The sequence below is a fragment of the Triplophysa rosa genome, linkage group LG15 (genome assembly GCF_024868665.1).
Source record: "Triplophysa rosa linkage group LG15, Trosa_1v2, whole genome shotgun sequence".
Taxonomy (NCBI): Eukaryota; Metazoa; Chordata; class Actinopteri; order Cypriniformes; family Nemacheilidae; genus Triplophysa; species Triplophysa rosa.
This window is the reverse complement of record NC_079904.1, coordinates 20,729,394-20,746,106: the sequence shown is the minus strand read 5'-3', so window position 1 is coordinate 20,746,106 and position 16,713 is coordinate 20,729,394. Positions and strand designations below refer to the sequence as shown.

Below are 16,713 nucleotides of genomic sequence, written 5' to 3'. Positions count from 1 at the left end.
TGTTTTGTTGTAGGGGTACAGAGTAACTTACATTACATTCTTTTACCAGTCAGTTATAGGCCTAATTAATATAGGCTATTAAATTTTTGTTTTAATGTATTTTGTTTTGCTCAATTTTATATTAAGTTGTATTGTATTTTATTGAAAAGCAAGACAAATTTTTAAAAGCAAATTTTGACTATTCAGTTTGTGCAATAGTGAAAAAATAGCTTAATAAATAGAAGAAATGCAAAAACCATATTCGGTGTTCGGTATTATTCGGCCTTCGGCCAAGTGTTTCACATCATGTTCGGCTTCGGCTTCGGCCAAGAATGTTAGATTCGGTGCATCCCTAGTTTCAAGAGTTCATCAGACAGAATCTATTCCACAAGAGCCGAAAACTCCTGCTACACATTCACAACCTGTTAAACTGAGCACGAGAGAGCCGAGCTTCAGTAAAACTGATGGACATATTTAGTGTTTGTTCCAGCGGCGTGTGAAGAGATAATGAATGAGAATTCTTCCCTCATTTATTCACCTTCATGTCATTTCAAACAGTTTCTTTCTTCCGCAGAACACAAAAGAAGATATTTTGAAGAACAACACTGAACTCCATTGACTTCCGCTGAATGAACACAACACCACTGAGACATTTCTCAAAATATCTTCCGTCGTGTGCCACGGAAGAAAGACTCACATACAGATTTATAACCACATGAGAGAGAATAAATGACGACAATATTTACTTTTGAGTTCATTATCCTATTTGTGACAGCAGGAATAATTCTATTGCTCAGGGCCCGTATTCACAAAACATTTCATCTTACCACTAAGAGCTCTCCTAAACCGCTGTAAAAGTATTACAATAATTTAAAAATAAATACAGCTAACAAATACAATAAAACACAATAAAACCATGATAACACAATAAACATGATTGTAGTTATCTTTTGCAAAAAAACTATACTATGTTCAGCTAATTGTAAGCATTTTGCCTGTCTCATAAACACAGTTAGCACATAGTCTTCATGGCTAAGCTCATTGTCATGAAATCTTGGTCTTAGTGACTTAGGAGTCGTCTTCACTATTCCTAACGTCTCACAGGTTTAGGAGCTAGTTTTAGCGCTAAAACGCTTTGTGAAATACTCTTAGCACAAAAATTTAGGAGTCCTAATATTAGGACTGACACGGCCATTATTTTTAAAAGTTTCTCCTAAATCAGCAAGTTAGGAGGAGCTACTTTCAGCCTTAAGATGTTTCGTGAATACGGGCCCTGAAATAATGTCTCTCTGTGATGTTTCTTTTCTATGATGTTTCACTGAAAATGTTTACATACTAAATATTGTTTAATAAAAGTGCAGATGGACATAAGAAGAAGTCATGTGTGACATGTAAACATTTACACTGCGTTCCAAATTATTATGCAAATTGGATTTAAGTGTCGTAAACATTTAATTTTATATTGTTCAATTAAACTTATGGATGGTATTGTGTCTCAGTGCTCTTTGGATCACTGAAATCAATCTCAGACACCTGTGATAAGTAGTTTGCCAGGTGAGCCCAATTAAAGGAAAACTACTTAAGAAGGACGTTCCACATTATTAAGCAGGCCACAGGTTTCAAGCAATATGGGAAAGAAAAAGGATCTGTCTGCTGCCGAAAGCGTCAAATAGTGCAATGTCTTGGACAAGGTATGAAAACATTAGATATTTCACGAAAACTTAAGCGAGATCATCGTACTGTGAAGAGATTTGTGGCTGATTCAGAGCACAGAAGGGTTCGTGCAGATAAAGGCAGAATGAGGAAGGTTTCTTCCAGACAAATTCATCGGATTAAGAGAGCAGCTGCAAAAATGCCATTGCAAAGCAGCAAACAGGTATTTGAAGCTGCTGGTGCCTCGGGAGTCCCGAAAACCTCAAGGTGTAGGATCCTCCAGATGCTTGCAGTTGTGCATAAACCTACTATTCGGCCACCCCTAACCAATGCTCACAAGCAGAAACGGTTGCAGTGGGCCCACACATACATGAAGACTAATTTTCAAACAGTCTTGTTTACTGATGAGTGCCGTGCAACCCTGGATGGTCCAGATGGATGGAGTAGTGGATGGTTGGTGGATGGCCACCATGTCCCAACAAGGCTGCGACGTCAGCAAGGAGGTGGCGGAGTCATGTTTTGGGCTGGAATCATGGGGAGACAGCTGGTGGGCCCCTTTAGGGTCCCTGAAGGTGTGAAAATGAACTCTGCAAGGTATGTAGAGTTTCTGACTGAGCACTTTCTTCCATGGTACAAAAAGAAGAACCATGCCTTCCGTAGCAAAATCATCTTCATGCATGACAATGCACCATCTCATGCTGCAAAGAATACCTCTGTGTCATTGGCTGCTATGGGCATAAAAGGAGAGAAACTCATGGTGTGGCCACCATCCTCCCCTGACCTCAACCCTATTGAGAACCTTTGGAGCATCCTCAAGCGAAAGATCTATGATGGTGGGAGGCAGTTAGCATCAAAACAGCAGCTCTGGGAGGCTATTCTGACATCCTGCAAAGAAATTCAATCAGAAACTATCCAAAAACTCACAAGTTCAATGGATGCAAGAATTGTGAAGGTGATATCAAAGAAGGGGTCCTATGTTAACATGTAACTTGCCCTGTTAGGATGTTTTTGATTGAAATAGCTTTTGATTTCAGTAAATATGACCTCCTAATGCTGCAAATTCAACAAATGACCATTTTCAGTTTTTTACAACCTATGAAATGTTTTCAAACTCTGTTGTGCATAATAATTTGGAACAGTGCATTTTGAGTTTTTCATTTTTTAAATAAATACTGTTGTCAGTGGGAGGTTTGTTCAATAAAATTCCAAATGTACCCTAACTGTTGATTACTTGAAAATTATACTGACTGTCATTTGCATCGACAAATTAGGAAAACCAGAGAAAGATATCATTTGCATAATAATTTGGAACGCAGTGTAAAGATGTCAATTTGACAGAATCTCGGTCTCATTTCACCTAAGTAATCTCTGTTAAATTACGGAAACATTAGGACTTGTTTTTAATGTGACTCTTCAGACATTTATGAAGCGTGTTATTATTCTAAAATCAACAGACAATAACAACCTGCTGTTCTTTCTCAAGCCTCAATTTAGCCGATGTCTTCATCACATTAAACCCAAGAGTAATTTTACAGTGCATTCAAAGAGAATTTTTTTCGTTTTTAATTCGGTGAGGGTGCTGTGAGGTTCTTGTATGGTTGTGGTATGGTATATCATGGAAGATGATGAACCATTTATTGGATTTACAGCTGGGACGATATATTGTGCAATATCTTAGCGCGTCCAGTGGACGCGGAATGCGCTGCGTAATGCGGCTTTCAAATAGGACGCGGAATGCGCTGCGTAATGCGGCTTTCATATAGGACGCGCAATGCGCTGCATAATACTGCTTTCATATAGGACGCGCAATGCGCTGCATAATGCGGCTTTCAAATAGGACGCGGAATGCGCTGCGTAATGTGGCTTTCAAATAGGACGCGGAATGCGCTGCGTAATGCGGCTTTCACATAGGACACAGAATGTGCTGCGTAATGCGGCTTTCAAATAAGATGTGAAATGCGCTGCGTAATGTGGCTTTCAAATAGGACGCGGAATGCGNCATGGAACACTGTAAAACAGCAGAAAACAAAAAAAATCTCAAATTAAATTTAATCAACATTTAGATAAGCGTTGACACTAAACACTAAATATGCAGCTATATAAGGCTCAAATATGTCGGAAATGAGACGAGAATAAATGGCTAATTTTCCATGTGACCAATATCAGTATTATACGGAGCCCTTTTAGGGACACGGTGGGAAAAATATGAGAGGGAAGAGAAAAATATTTTTTAAAGCTTTTGCGTTCTCTCGCAAACATATTTGTGTTATCTCGCAAACACTTCATGTTTAATGTCCCGCTGGCAGAATTTAAGACTAGCTCCGTAGGCTACATAAACATTGGTCTATAGTCGCAGATTCACGGACCAATAACTCGTGAGATAAACGTTCTTATAACACAAATTACACCTCATTCTATGTAACATAAACAATGAACTTTAACTTTATTTTCCACAAATCGAGCCTTTTATTGATCTCAGGTGGGAGCCGGCTGAGACAATACCGGTGGGAGCCGGCTGAGACAATACCGAAGGGATCATCTGCAAAGTGCAAAACCCGAATATCAGTAGGCTACTAATAATAGTCATTAACTTCAGTGTTACATACTGTAGTATAACTAAAGCCAGTTTAAATTCAGCAGGAGAGCATTAATGTGTAAACTGAATTTGGTGAGACTTCAGTGAGTAACATTTAAGTTATTAATGACTATTTTTGTAGTAACGCTTTTCGGATTTACAGTCACTTTTGTAGTGTATTTCGGGGAAACTATGAGTTTAACCACAGTTACATAAGTATAATTAATGGTGATAAACCATCAACTATTTTATACACTTTACCTGATGCAGCAGAATTAATAATAGTGACAGACTAAATGTACTCGTCCAGCGAGCGATCAGCAGATCGTATATCAACTCTAAGAAATATTACTTTCCTGGCCTTGGAAAAACAATATTCTTACTGTAGTACAGTACCACTTCAGAAATCTTAACGAAATCAAGCAGTTTAAGTGACGTTGATATGTGATAAATAAACACAGAAACGATTCGAGCGTGGATACAAATGCGGTTTTATTTACTACACTGAATGGGAAATAAAACCAACTAACTAACAAAGACCAAACACTAACAAACAAACATAAAACGTAAAAGCAGTAAAGAATGAAAGAAATAGACAAAGCAAAGAGTGGCAGTATTAAATCAGCTATTCGCATCTGCATAAACCATCCAGGACAATCTCCTTATTTAAAAGGGGCAAAGCTTAAGCGCAGCCATTTAGAAATAGATTCTTATAGATACTTGCATTGGTTTCCTGGTTGTGCTGGGACAAGTTGGTGCACGTGAAAAAGGTTTCAGAGTCCTGATGAGTTCGAAGCAAGCCATCGGATTCTTTCTTAGAATCAGATTGGCTGACGAAGGTAGAACGGACTTAGCCGAAGCAAACTGCCGGAAGAAGCTGTCTTGGAAGAGAGAGACAGGTCTCGAGAGGGTGAAGAAACATGAGCGCGAACACACACAAGCGGATGAACATGAGCGAGCACGAACACACACAAACGAGCAAGCTTTCCTGCGTGCCCGGATGTTTTAACACCGGGGGCGTCAAGCCCCTCCAAGGTGGGCGATCCAATGTGATGAGATGCTTTTGGGCGCGAAAACGTTTCTTTGTCCGGCACACTAACTCATTTGCATTTATGGTCGCGTGGGAGTTTGGAGCAGGAATAGACTTAGAATAAAATAAAATGAGTATGGTATAAAATACATTACTGTGCTATACACCTTATTCTAAGAAATGAAAAGGGAAACATTTAGATATGAAACATGAAAGGGTTATAATTACATTGACCTGTAGTTTGTACAAGAATGTAAATATACACAGAATAACACTAAGCACACATGCCTTTGAGGTTATAGGTGAAGGAGAATAACATGAGGACAAGCATACAATGTGAGTAAGAATGTGTATACACTTTAAACCAGTCTTTTGTGGCTAAGGAAAGAGAAAGAGACATTCTTTTGGAAGAATTTGAGGCTCTCAGTCCCTGGGGGCCACATGGCTTTTCTCACTTTGGTGAACAGTCCTGTCCTCCCCCAAGAACCTCCTTTGAAGTCCAGGGGAGAGTATACAAATATGTCCTGGTCAGTCATGAAGGTGTTGAGAATAGGACAGTTGGCCAGACTTGTTGGTGCCTGGTCGAAGCCCTGCTGAGAGGTTACTGTGTTTTACGATTTCATGATCCCAGCTGGTAAACTTTGATCTGACCAGACCCTACACTTTGCAGACAGTTCCTTTTGGACTTGATGATATCAATTTATATTCTCATTTTGAGGAAGACTGGGTTGTAGATCCTAATCTAAGGAATTATGTGTTATTTGTGTTATAACAACGTTTAGCTCACGAGTTATAGGGAATCTACTATGAACTGCTCCATTGTTAATGTACGGAGCGGGACAACAGGACGTTTGAATGTTTTGCGAGATAACGCAAATATGTTTGCGAGAGAACGCAATGTTTCTCGGGGGAACGCAAAAGTTTTGCGAGATAACGCAAAAGCTTTAAAAAATATTTTTCTCTTCCCTCTCATTTTTTTCCACCACCATGTCCCTAAAAGGGCTCCGTAGTATTAGCACCCAAATTTCTAATCATTACGCAAGTGATGCTAAATCAATCTGTATTTGCTAAACACTCAAACTATCAGTTTGCTTTCCTTTCAAACATAAGCCACATTTAAACGTAAAATCATCGCAATTTCAAACATTACGTTTAGTGGTGATTTGCAGCTACTGTTATTGGCACTAGCAATAGACTGTTTAAGATTACTAACATTAGCCAGTTTGCAATAACCACAGTTTTGAAAGTTCAGAGATGACAAAACAAGCAGATAAAACTTCAAGTTTTGCAAGTAAAATGCAAGTAAATATTAACATTTGGGTTATATCTCAGTGATGACGAGCCCTTTTTAAATTGTGTATGTTACTTAATAACTACAGCTTGTTAAGCAGCAATTTCAAACATTACTTGATAATACTTCCTTTCTGAACCACATACTCTCGATAAAAGTTTAAAAAAATGCTTTATTTACCATGTAATTTGAACGTGCAAATGCAGGTTGGTGCAGATGAAGCGCTACGGATGGTCCGTCCTCGCGTGGGTCCTCTTCGGGCAGAAAAGTCGAACATTTGTGGGAAAACTCCACCTGGCCAAAAGTACCTGACTGAAAATGATTCGGGACGCTAAAGAATTGTAAACTTACTGAACTGACGAAACAATCACGAACTTTCACAAAACTAATTCTCATGCTCCAGAAAAATAGCCTACTGCATTGTAGGCCTACTGTTATTTACCCTCTGATATTTTCCTATGCTAAAAGGATATGCAAAAATATTCAGTTCACATTAACTGTTCTTTAATTTAGAAACAAATGTAAAAAATAGTATTTATGCTAACGTTCACGATTTTGTATGTTTTTTTTCAAGTCCACAACACTGGAAACCCCAACTGAAGCAACATAAAATTGCATGTTTTAACCATGTGAATTATAATTTAAACCTAAACAGTGTGATAGAAGTCAAAGTAAAAAAAATGCTAAAAAATACATATTTATTGTAGGACTGAGTAATACAATAAGTAAATAGAAAAAACATATTTTTTGCAGTATTTCAGTCTGAGTACCACATGTGTAGCCTATATATAGGCCCTATATGTCTGATTGTGCCTGTTGGGTTTCTGCGTATACTTGATGGCTGATTTGATCATATTTATGCTTGTGCTTGGTAGTCAAGGGATCAATGTTTGTGAAATGCCAATTGTGTGTAATGAGCTGGAGTGCAAAAAAGTCTGCCATCTTATAATTTTTAAGACCGCAAGTCCACTGGGATGGACATTAAATAAATAAAATCCTGTGTTGTACAACTCTAAAATATCTTTAGATTTTTTTGAAAAACATAACCAAATAAAATATAACAGGGGCAAGACAATGAGGTTAGCATTAACTTGGTAAACAATATGTGAGGTATTATTAAAATGATAGAAACATGCAGTTTTATTGGTCTAAACCAGAAAAGACGTAATGTCCATTCTTATTGAAGCAGGGTCTGAAGGGGTTAACACAGCCCAAAATGCATTGCATACAGTACAACAGTAGATTACTGTTGACAGATGGCTGTAAACTAACAGTAGTTTCTTAAACTGCAAAATATTGCCCAGGATGCATTGTTTTCTACAGTATATTACTGTTTTAACAAAAAACAGTATGTTACTGTCAGAATTTGGCTGTTTTTTAACAGCAAGCCTAGGATGCATTGTTTTCTACAGTATATTACTGTTTTAACAAAAAACAGTATGTTACTGTCAGAATTTGGCTGTTTTTTAACAGCAATTTTTTACAGTGTATGTTACATTCAATCTTGTGTTTGTATTTACAGTGATGTTCTTTTAACGTTTGCAAAAAAATCGCTAAAGTTTGCTAGCGGACAGCACTGATTGCACGATAATAGAAAATATATTTGTATGTCATATACCCGGTGCATCGGCGCATGTCCTCTGACGTAACGTTAGGAGCTAGCAACGACGTATGATGATGTATACCAGTGTTGTAGGGGTGTCCCATTTCTTAGCGGAAAATTTGTTTCAAGGGGCAAGGGTGAGGGGTAGGTGAAGGGGTAGAAAATAGAATTGGGATTGGGCCTACGTCTGCTTTGTGCTGTATGATGTGTCACAATAAATATTGGAAAAGTGATGTTGTTATTGATTATAAACATACATTTTTAAGTGTGAACTAGTTGAGAATTTAGAAACTGCAACTTAATTAAAAAATACATTGGAACAACATAAGTAGGCATTGTGGAAATGTGTGACATGTAGCTGCATCACAGAAATAAATGCAGAAAAGAATAACTCCATTTGGCATGGACTTTGAGCTTTGTAGTTTGTTCATTTGCATGCACGCACAGGGCTGGGGAGTATCAACATACATGTAACTTAGTAATGTATTTAAAATACAAAGTTTGAGTAACTGCATTTTATTACAGTTACTTTTAAATGGGAGGTAATCAAATTATAGTTACAACCGAAAAGTATTTTAGATTACCAAAGTGATTACTTTGAATTCTAATGTCATTTAAACATTAATTTAAACCGTAACAGGCCATTCAATTCATTTATTTATTTATTCAACTTTATTTATTTATATAGTGCTTTTTACAATTTTCATTGTTACATTTACAGCTGTACATGATAAACATTGACTATAAGCAAAACAATTAAAGTTAGTAAACAGTCCATAGGCCTAATGAGTTGTATACTGTACAAACTGTATATTTTATCCCCTACCCCTAACCCAACCCCTAAACCTAAAGATCATAGAAAACGTTGTGCATTTTTAGATTTTCAAAAAATATCGTTCTGTACAATTTATAAGCTTTTTTGCCCGTGAGGACCTCAATTTTGGTCCCCACAGTGACACGAGTCCCCATGTGTTGGTGTGCATTCAGGTTTAGGTCCCCACCGGGATATACAAACATGAACACACACACGCAGGCACGCATGCACAGTGAAAGCACTCATTTAAGATACAGCAGAGAGAAACACAGGTCAAATATTAAACAGACTATAAATTCCTATATGCAATATTAATTAAGTAAAACTTTAAAATTCTAAAGCAGCCCCCCTGGCCAGGCAAATAGTGCAAAACAGTATGCAAATGGTGGCGAGGAACCTAAAACTCCAATCGAGAAAAAATTATGTTGAGGCAATCAAGAAACCAGAAAAGGAACAGTGAACATTTTCATCAGCATAAATGCCATTTGACTGATCATCTGAAACCTGAATGTACACAGTGTCATAGGCATGTAGCATAAGGATGGCACTACCAGACATCTGATCAAGAAAACCCTTGTTGTACTCATCATAAGAGAACATGACTGGTTCTGTATTTTTATAAAGTGCTACTAATGCATTTGCTCCATTGACATGTATATGGAAGGAAAAGTAGTACAGTCCTGGAACTTGACAGGTAAACATGCCGGTGTTTGGATTATAGTGGTTCTCTCCATTGTAGACTATCTGGTTAAATATGATTGGTGTTCCAGGATTGGGATATGCAGTGGTAAGAAGTGCTGTAAATGCTGACATGGGTACCTTAATCAGTTCATGACTAACAGGCATTGGCATCTTACGAGACTTAATAGGCATGCTTTTGTCATTGTAGTACATAATCTCGCCTGGGTGACCAGGTAGTCCAGGAGGACCTGGAAGGCCTGGGAGACCATCCTGACCTCTGGCACCAGGTATACCATGAGGACCCTGAGGTCCAGAACTTCCCTTTGCTGTAAGACCTGTTGGGCCAGGGGGTCCTGGATGTCCCTTAAGCCCCGGTGGACCGGCCAGTCCCACTTGGCCTGCTGGTCCTCTTGCTCCAGGGATACCATTTTCGCCATTTTCACCTCGTGGCCCTGGAAGCCCAGGATGTCCCTTATCTCCTGGTGGTCCCATTCTGCCTGGAATACCTGGAGCACTGGTCAATCCTGGTTCACCCTTTGGACCCCGGGGTCCCATAAAACCCATCTGGCCTGGGGGACCTGCTGCACCTAGAATACCTTGCTTTCCTGTGAAACCTTGTGCACCTTGTTCACCTTTTGAACCTTTAGGGCCTGTTACTCCACCCATTCCATTATCTCCTTTAGGTCCCTGTGCTCCCCTCTCTCCTGGGAAACCCATAACACCCTGCAGACCTGGTGAACCTTTCTGCCCAGTTCCACCTGGCTGACCTGTGTAACCTTTTTGCCCTGGCTCTCCCCTTTGGCCTGTGGGACCTGGGATTCCTGGCACTCCTCTCTCTCCTGGAAGTCCATGTATTCCAGGCTTTCCATTACCAGTCAGACCTGGAGCTCCTGGTTGTCCTGCTGGTCCCTGAGGACCCTTTTGGCCCACTGGCCCAGGCAAACCTGGAGCACCATTCAGGCCTGGTTTTCCTGGTGCTCCTACCCCAGGTGCTCCTGTGTGACCCTTTTGGCCTTGCATACCCATAGCTCCTGGTATTCCATCCCTTCCTGGCATTCCTGGCTTTCCAGGCTCTCCAGAAAATCCAGCTGGTCCAGGTTTTCCAATTCCAGGCTGACCAGGAGTCCCCTGAAGACCCTCTGAACCTGGGCCACCAGTTCTCCCTGGAATACCATGGCCGGGTTCTCCTTTCTGGCCTGGCACACCAGGAATTCCAGGCTGCCCTATTAGGCCTGGTATTCCACGTGGGCCCATTCCACCAGGAAGACCGTGTGGTCCAGGTTTTCCAGGAGCGGAAATGCCAGCAGGCCCATGGGTTCCAGGTGGTCCTGATGCTCCTCTTGCCCCTTGTGGTCCTGGAGGCCCTGGATGTCCCTTCTCACCTGGAAATCCTAATGCCCCTTGTTTTCCAGGTATTCCTGGGCTTCCAGGTTTTCCTGGTGAGGAGTAACCTGCTGGACCTGGTGGTCCAGGTGGGCCTATAGGTCCAGTCTGTCCAAAACCATTTTTTCCAGGTATTCCTGCTGGGCCGGGGGGACCAGGCGGACCAGGTTCACCTGGGGATCCTGGAATACCAGGTTGACTAGCAACAGCTAAAGAAAAAAAAAAGATATTTGTGACACAATATTACAACATAATCTTTAACACACTCTGTGACATATCATGACAGATCTATATTTTTCAAAATTAATTGTCATGATTTTTTTAATAATGTTATCAATAAGTGTTACTGTATTTACAGTTGAAATGGCTAATTATGTTCTTGTTTCCATTTTAATGGAAATTACGGCAAACATGCTTTAGTTACAACAACAATGTTTTCTTCTACTGAATTCGCTACAAAGTGACTACACATTATTTTGATTCTTTTGATTGGAGGTTTGCACCCTGAATAGAGAACTTACTGCCATGTAAGATAAGCATATGTATCAATGTCTGTTTCTAACAGTGCTTTTCGGCAGTTGTATTAATGTGTCGTTCCCACTTCTGTCTTGTGCAACTTAACTCAAGACACAAAACTTACACATAGAGTTAATGAGTTAATTAATGTCATTTGAAACTATTAGATTTGGGGCTAGATATTTGGTTACATGAGTAACCTTGGAACAGTTATGACGAAAAATATTTTAATAGAATTAATATGACTTAATACGCAGTATTAGAAATAAATAAAATGTTTGTCTGGTTATGTATTTTTCTCAACCTAGAAGCAAGAAAATGTGGTCAATACTATCAGTACTTGTTCAACTGTACAATTGCGAGTTTATTGCATGCAAAACAATGTTTGTGGGTCAACAATATACCTTTGCTGTCTTTTTTCACCCAGGTGATTTTAAGTATTGTAGCTGTAGGAGAGTGTAGGTTTAGTAATACAACATGTAACGTGTTACCAGATTCCTATAAAACACTCTTGGATTGGACAGATTTTTAAATTAAAAGAGTCAATCTTGTTTTCACTATTTACATTACACTCCCTTGTGTAATGTGCACCTGTACGCAGATGTTATGGTTTAGAGACATTCAGACATATTTTACACGGCACAGCATAGGACAGATAAAATACATTCTATCGATAGTGCTATGAACATATGTTAAGCATAAATTGTATACTCACTGTGGGATTTTGTAGGAAAAGACTGTTTCTTAACATGATAGTATCTCTCAGGGGTGGTCTCAGCCAGTACCACAAGTAGTAGAACGCTTGCTACACTGAGGTCCATATTTCTGAAGCAAAACCTACAATTGCAAGAGGACATGTCATGTCTCATACCACTCAAATTAATATTATCATTATTATAGTTACTATTAAATTATTATTTCAATTGTTATTTGAAAGCAGTTATTGTTCCCGATTTAATGAACATAAATTAATTTAAAAATAAAATCTACCCACCAGCAGGCTGGAGCTCCAGAAGTCAGGCTGCAGTCTCAATCAATCTGTGTATCCTGTATAATATCTGTATAACTTTCCAAGCTGTTCTTTTATTGTTCAGAGATTCCGATATTTATACAAACTTGGCTTCTCTAGCAGCACCCAGAATCTGCCTCTTCCTACTGAGATGTCAGTCTTGATGAAGGGCTTGGTGTCCCTTGGGAATGCACAAGTGTTTACCATCATTTGGTAACGCCTATCATTTAAACCTAGGGTCATTCTTTAAAAAAAGAGTCTACTTTTTGGTTCATTTTTTGAACCAAAAAATTGTTTTAATCGTTTTTTCTTGTTTTGCTAGGAATAAGCGCATTTCACAAATAATAAGAAAATGATTCACTTACTACTTTTTCCCTCTGGGCTGATTAGTTTTAGTGATATGCATCTTAGGATCAGTCTCTAAACTGAGATGAAATGTGTGGTTATTATACATTGGAAAAGCAGAGGGCAGAACTGGCCTGGTGGCCTCACTTTAAACTTTAGTAGTTTGATGACAGTCAAGTGTCTGTCTTAAAGCTTTACTATAATATATTCATTATCATACCAAGTACTGTAGCACTTTATATTTGGTGTAGGCCTATTTAAACTCCTTAACTTACATCCAACCCTAAACCCAGAATAACACACCTGCAGAATAATTATGACGTATTAAATCTTTGTTCTTACATAAATTCAGTTTAACATGTAATTGAACAATAGGTTCACTATAGACATTTTATATTTCAAATGTCAGTAAATAGTTTTAAAGATTAAATAGTTAAGCATACTGTTCACACATTTCCTTGTAATGTGGCTTTGTTAAATTTTCAGTTCAACTTCAGATCATTAGATTTACACCTGTAATATGGATGGAGGTAAAGTAATTGAGCTGGATAATCTGTACTGCTTTTGTTTGATGATAAAACATGATAATTTAACATCACATATAAAGACAAAACTTTTACACTTTTTCATATCTTCCAAACTCGAGCACAAAAACTGGTCTTTGTTCTAAATTCCTGTCCCCTAGTGTGGTAACTTGTCTTGCACAGTTGTAGAGTGGTTTGCTGTTATTTTTGTATAAACATTATTTTTCTAAAACAACAATTTCTGTCTGGCAGATGATTAAATGGCAGAAAAAAATCCAACTTGAAATGGAGCCAGATCTAGGGAGCCAAGCCAGGAGCCATTGGTTGGGGTTTTCTACAGAATAAACATTCAGAACACTTTATCAACTGTACAATACTGCTTTATCAACAATGCAAGAGTTAACAGAACTGCGTAAAACTTCATTTTATAATTTTGGTTCAAATTTGGTTTTAAAATGTATTTCTTAATTGTTTTTCTCTGTATTGTTGTTCTCTATACTTTTTAATGTACACCAATAAATAAAATATGAACATTTAAGAGACTGTCCTCCAAAACAAACTGTCACGTATCTGTGTTTCCCCTGGTTGTTGTGGATTTTAAGTTTGTATTCCTCAGTTCCTGAAAAAACTCTGTGCCTTTGCTCCACATCGCGCATCACAATGGACACATGTCATGCGCTCTAAACACGCATCCTTAAAATCAAAGCGCACCCACGGGTCGGCTCTGGAAGCTGGAGCGCCATGCTCGCTCCTCTTGAGAAAATGGCTGGTTGGATTATTTATCCACAGTTCTAGTATATACTCCTGTGTTTCTCTTGTTAGTTGTCTGGTATTGGTTGTTGTTATGGATGGTTATCATTACTTAATAATTTTCAATACACTCAACTGGCTCAAAACCCCATATCTCAGATCAGTAATAAACCGTGATGTCTGAGCCTTGGCCCTCTGTGCACCCCCTTGCATGCTTCACTGCCTGATGAAAGAAGCACAGAGAGTTTTCTACACTCTTCCTAATACCGGTACAACTTATGCATCTGTTCTTACAGCTCTCAAGGCGCACTTTGTACCGAAAGTTAATGTCTTTCCTGAGCGACATAAATTTTGTCAGAGCAAGCAAAGGCATGACGAAAATATTCTTCAATATGTGGCAGCTCTTCGTGATATGGTGTCATTATGGCATGTAAAGGAAGTCAGCAAGTCAGATCCGTAACTTCGGGATAAGGATTGGCTCTAAGGGCCGGGTCGGTCGGGTCGAGGTGCGAAGCGGGTCCGGACCCCGGCCGGCGGAGCGGCTGCCCCGGGCGCTCCCGTCGATCCCTGCGGGCCGCGGCCCTCTCTCCCGCCATCACCCCGCACAAGACGTACCTTAAAAGATCGTATGAGACGGCTGAAACTGTGGTACAGAATGTGACAACAAGAGCGGGTCGAGGAGTGATACAAGAAGATCCGATCTCCCCAATACTCTTCATATTAACAATGGAGATTCCAATGAACTCAGCACATGTAGGGATTGGATGTGAGATTGGAGCACATAACATCAGCTGTATCGCCTATGCGGATGACCTAATCCTCCTTGCCCCATCTGCTGAAAGAATGCAAGTCAAACTGGATGGACTCGAGAAAGGGCTAAAGGAATGCGGTTTACAACTTAATGCTAGGAAGTCGGGAGCAATGACCATTGCTAAGGATGGAAAAGCAAGAAACTTGGCCCTAATGCCCCATACATATAAAACCAGTGAAGGAGAAATAATAGGTATGGAGGTCGCAGACACCCAAAAATATCTGGGAATCTACTATAACTGGAAAGGCAAAGTCACTCCCAAACAAACGGAGGAACTTGAAAGAATGCTCCGAGAGGTCAAAACAGCACCATTAAAACCACAACAACGGCTGATGATTCTAAGAACCTACTTAACACCACGGCTATTACACACCTTGATATTGGGGAATGCGCACAGGAACACTCTCCTGAGGATGGACAGGATGATCAGGGCATCTGTCAGGGTGTGGATGAGGCTCCCTAAAGATACCCCCCTTGGGTACTTCCATGCACAATATGCATGGATTACGGTGGAATCAACATCCCAAATTAGCAATAAACATCCCCCTACTACAGAAGGCGAGGTTCGAGAAACTTCTTAAGGTGCAAAGCACTGATATACAAGCTACAATTCCACACAAGGCGTTTAAAACACTGCTACGCCAAGTCAACATTCCAATATGGATAAAAAGAACCAGCATCTGTACTACTGCGGAGGCAAAGAAGGATCGGGGGTCCCTGCTCCACCGGTCAGTGGATGGGAGGGAGCTCGAAATAGGAGACCTTGATGAGGCGAGCTATCTTTGGATACAAAGGCCAGAGAGGATATTCCCGAGGTTATTCCTGAGAGGCATCCAACTAAGAGGTGGAACACTAACGACAAAAGCAAGAGCCTCGAGAGGAAGGAAAGAACCCGAGAAAAACATCAACTGCAGAGGAGGATGTCAAGCCATAGAGACATTAAATCATATTCTCCAAAAATGTCAAATAACACATGACGTCAGATGTGCAAGACACAATCGAATAATGAGACTGTTGAATAAAAACTCAGAAGCAAGGATTATAACACACTGGTAGAGCCGATTATTCCGGTGGACAAATCATACATTAAACCGGACATAATAATAACAAGAAAGGATAAGGCGACAGTGATGGATGTTACAGTGGTGGCTGGACAGCGAATGGAGGAATCCTGGAGGATAAAGACTGGAAAATATGGATCCATCAGAAATGAAAATGCAATAAAGGAATGGACAGAATGCAATAACATCGAACACCTCCAGATTGTGATCTCGAGCAGGGGACTAATGTATGGGATCTCCAGTAGAGGCCTAAGGAAACTCAGACTAACGAAAATGGACATCATGGACCTGTGCCTGGTGGGAATACAAGGATCCATCAAATGCTGACACATATATGAGGGGTACATGAGTCCATCAGCACTATGACCTGCCTAAAGCGGCGAAAAACTATACTATTCTGGATCAATAATGCAAGAGGCGTCTCGAGTAATAAAACAACAACACTCGATAACATGTGATATCTAGCGGAGACTAGCATGGCATACCATTCGCCAAGATCATTGGCCTTTTAAAAGTACAATCAGAGATGATAGGTTCTCAAGTTCAAACCCATTCTGTCGGTTTGACACCACTTCTCGTTCCCTCCATCAGGAAACTGAGGTTACATACGTAACCAAGACGTTTTCTTTTGTATGTTTGTTTTATTGTATTGAATTGCATTTGGATCCATTCCCTGCCTGGTTAGGAT

At 39.7% G+C, this 16,713-nt stretch overlaps 1 protein-coding gene across 1 annotated transcript; it reads right to left on the bottom strand.

Annotated features, from left to right (window-relative positions):
* Positions 1-8,829: 8,829 nt before the first annotated feature.
* Positions 8,830-12,666, bottom strand: col10a1b (collagen, type X, alpha 1b). Its single transcript, XM_057353259.1, has 3 exons — positions 12,520-12,666; positions 12,241-12,362; positions 8,830-11,218 (listed from the first exon to the last, which is right to left on the bottom strand). The coding sequence occupies exons 2-3, from the start codon at positions 12,344-12,346 to the stop codon at positions 9,366-9,368; spliced, it is 1,959 nt and encodes a 652-aa protein (XP_057209242.1). The 5' UTR covers positions 12,347-12,362; positions 12,520-12,666; the 3' UTR covers positions 8,830-9,365.
* Positions 12,667-16,713: the final 4,047 nt, after the last annotated feature.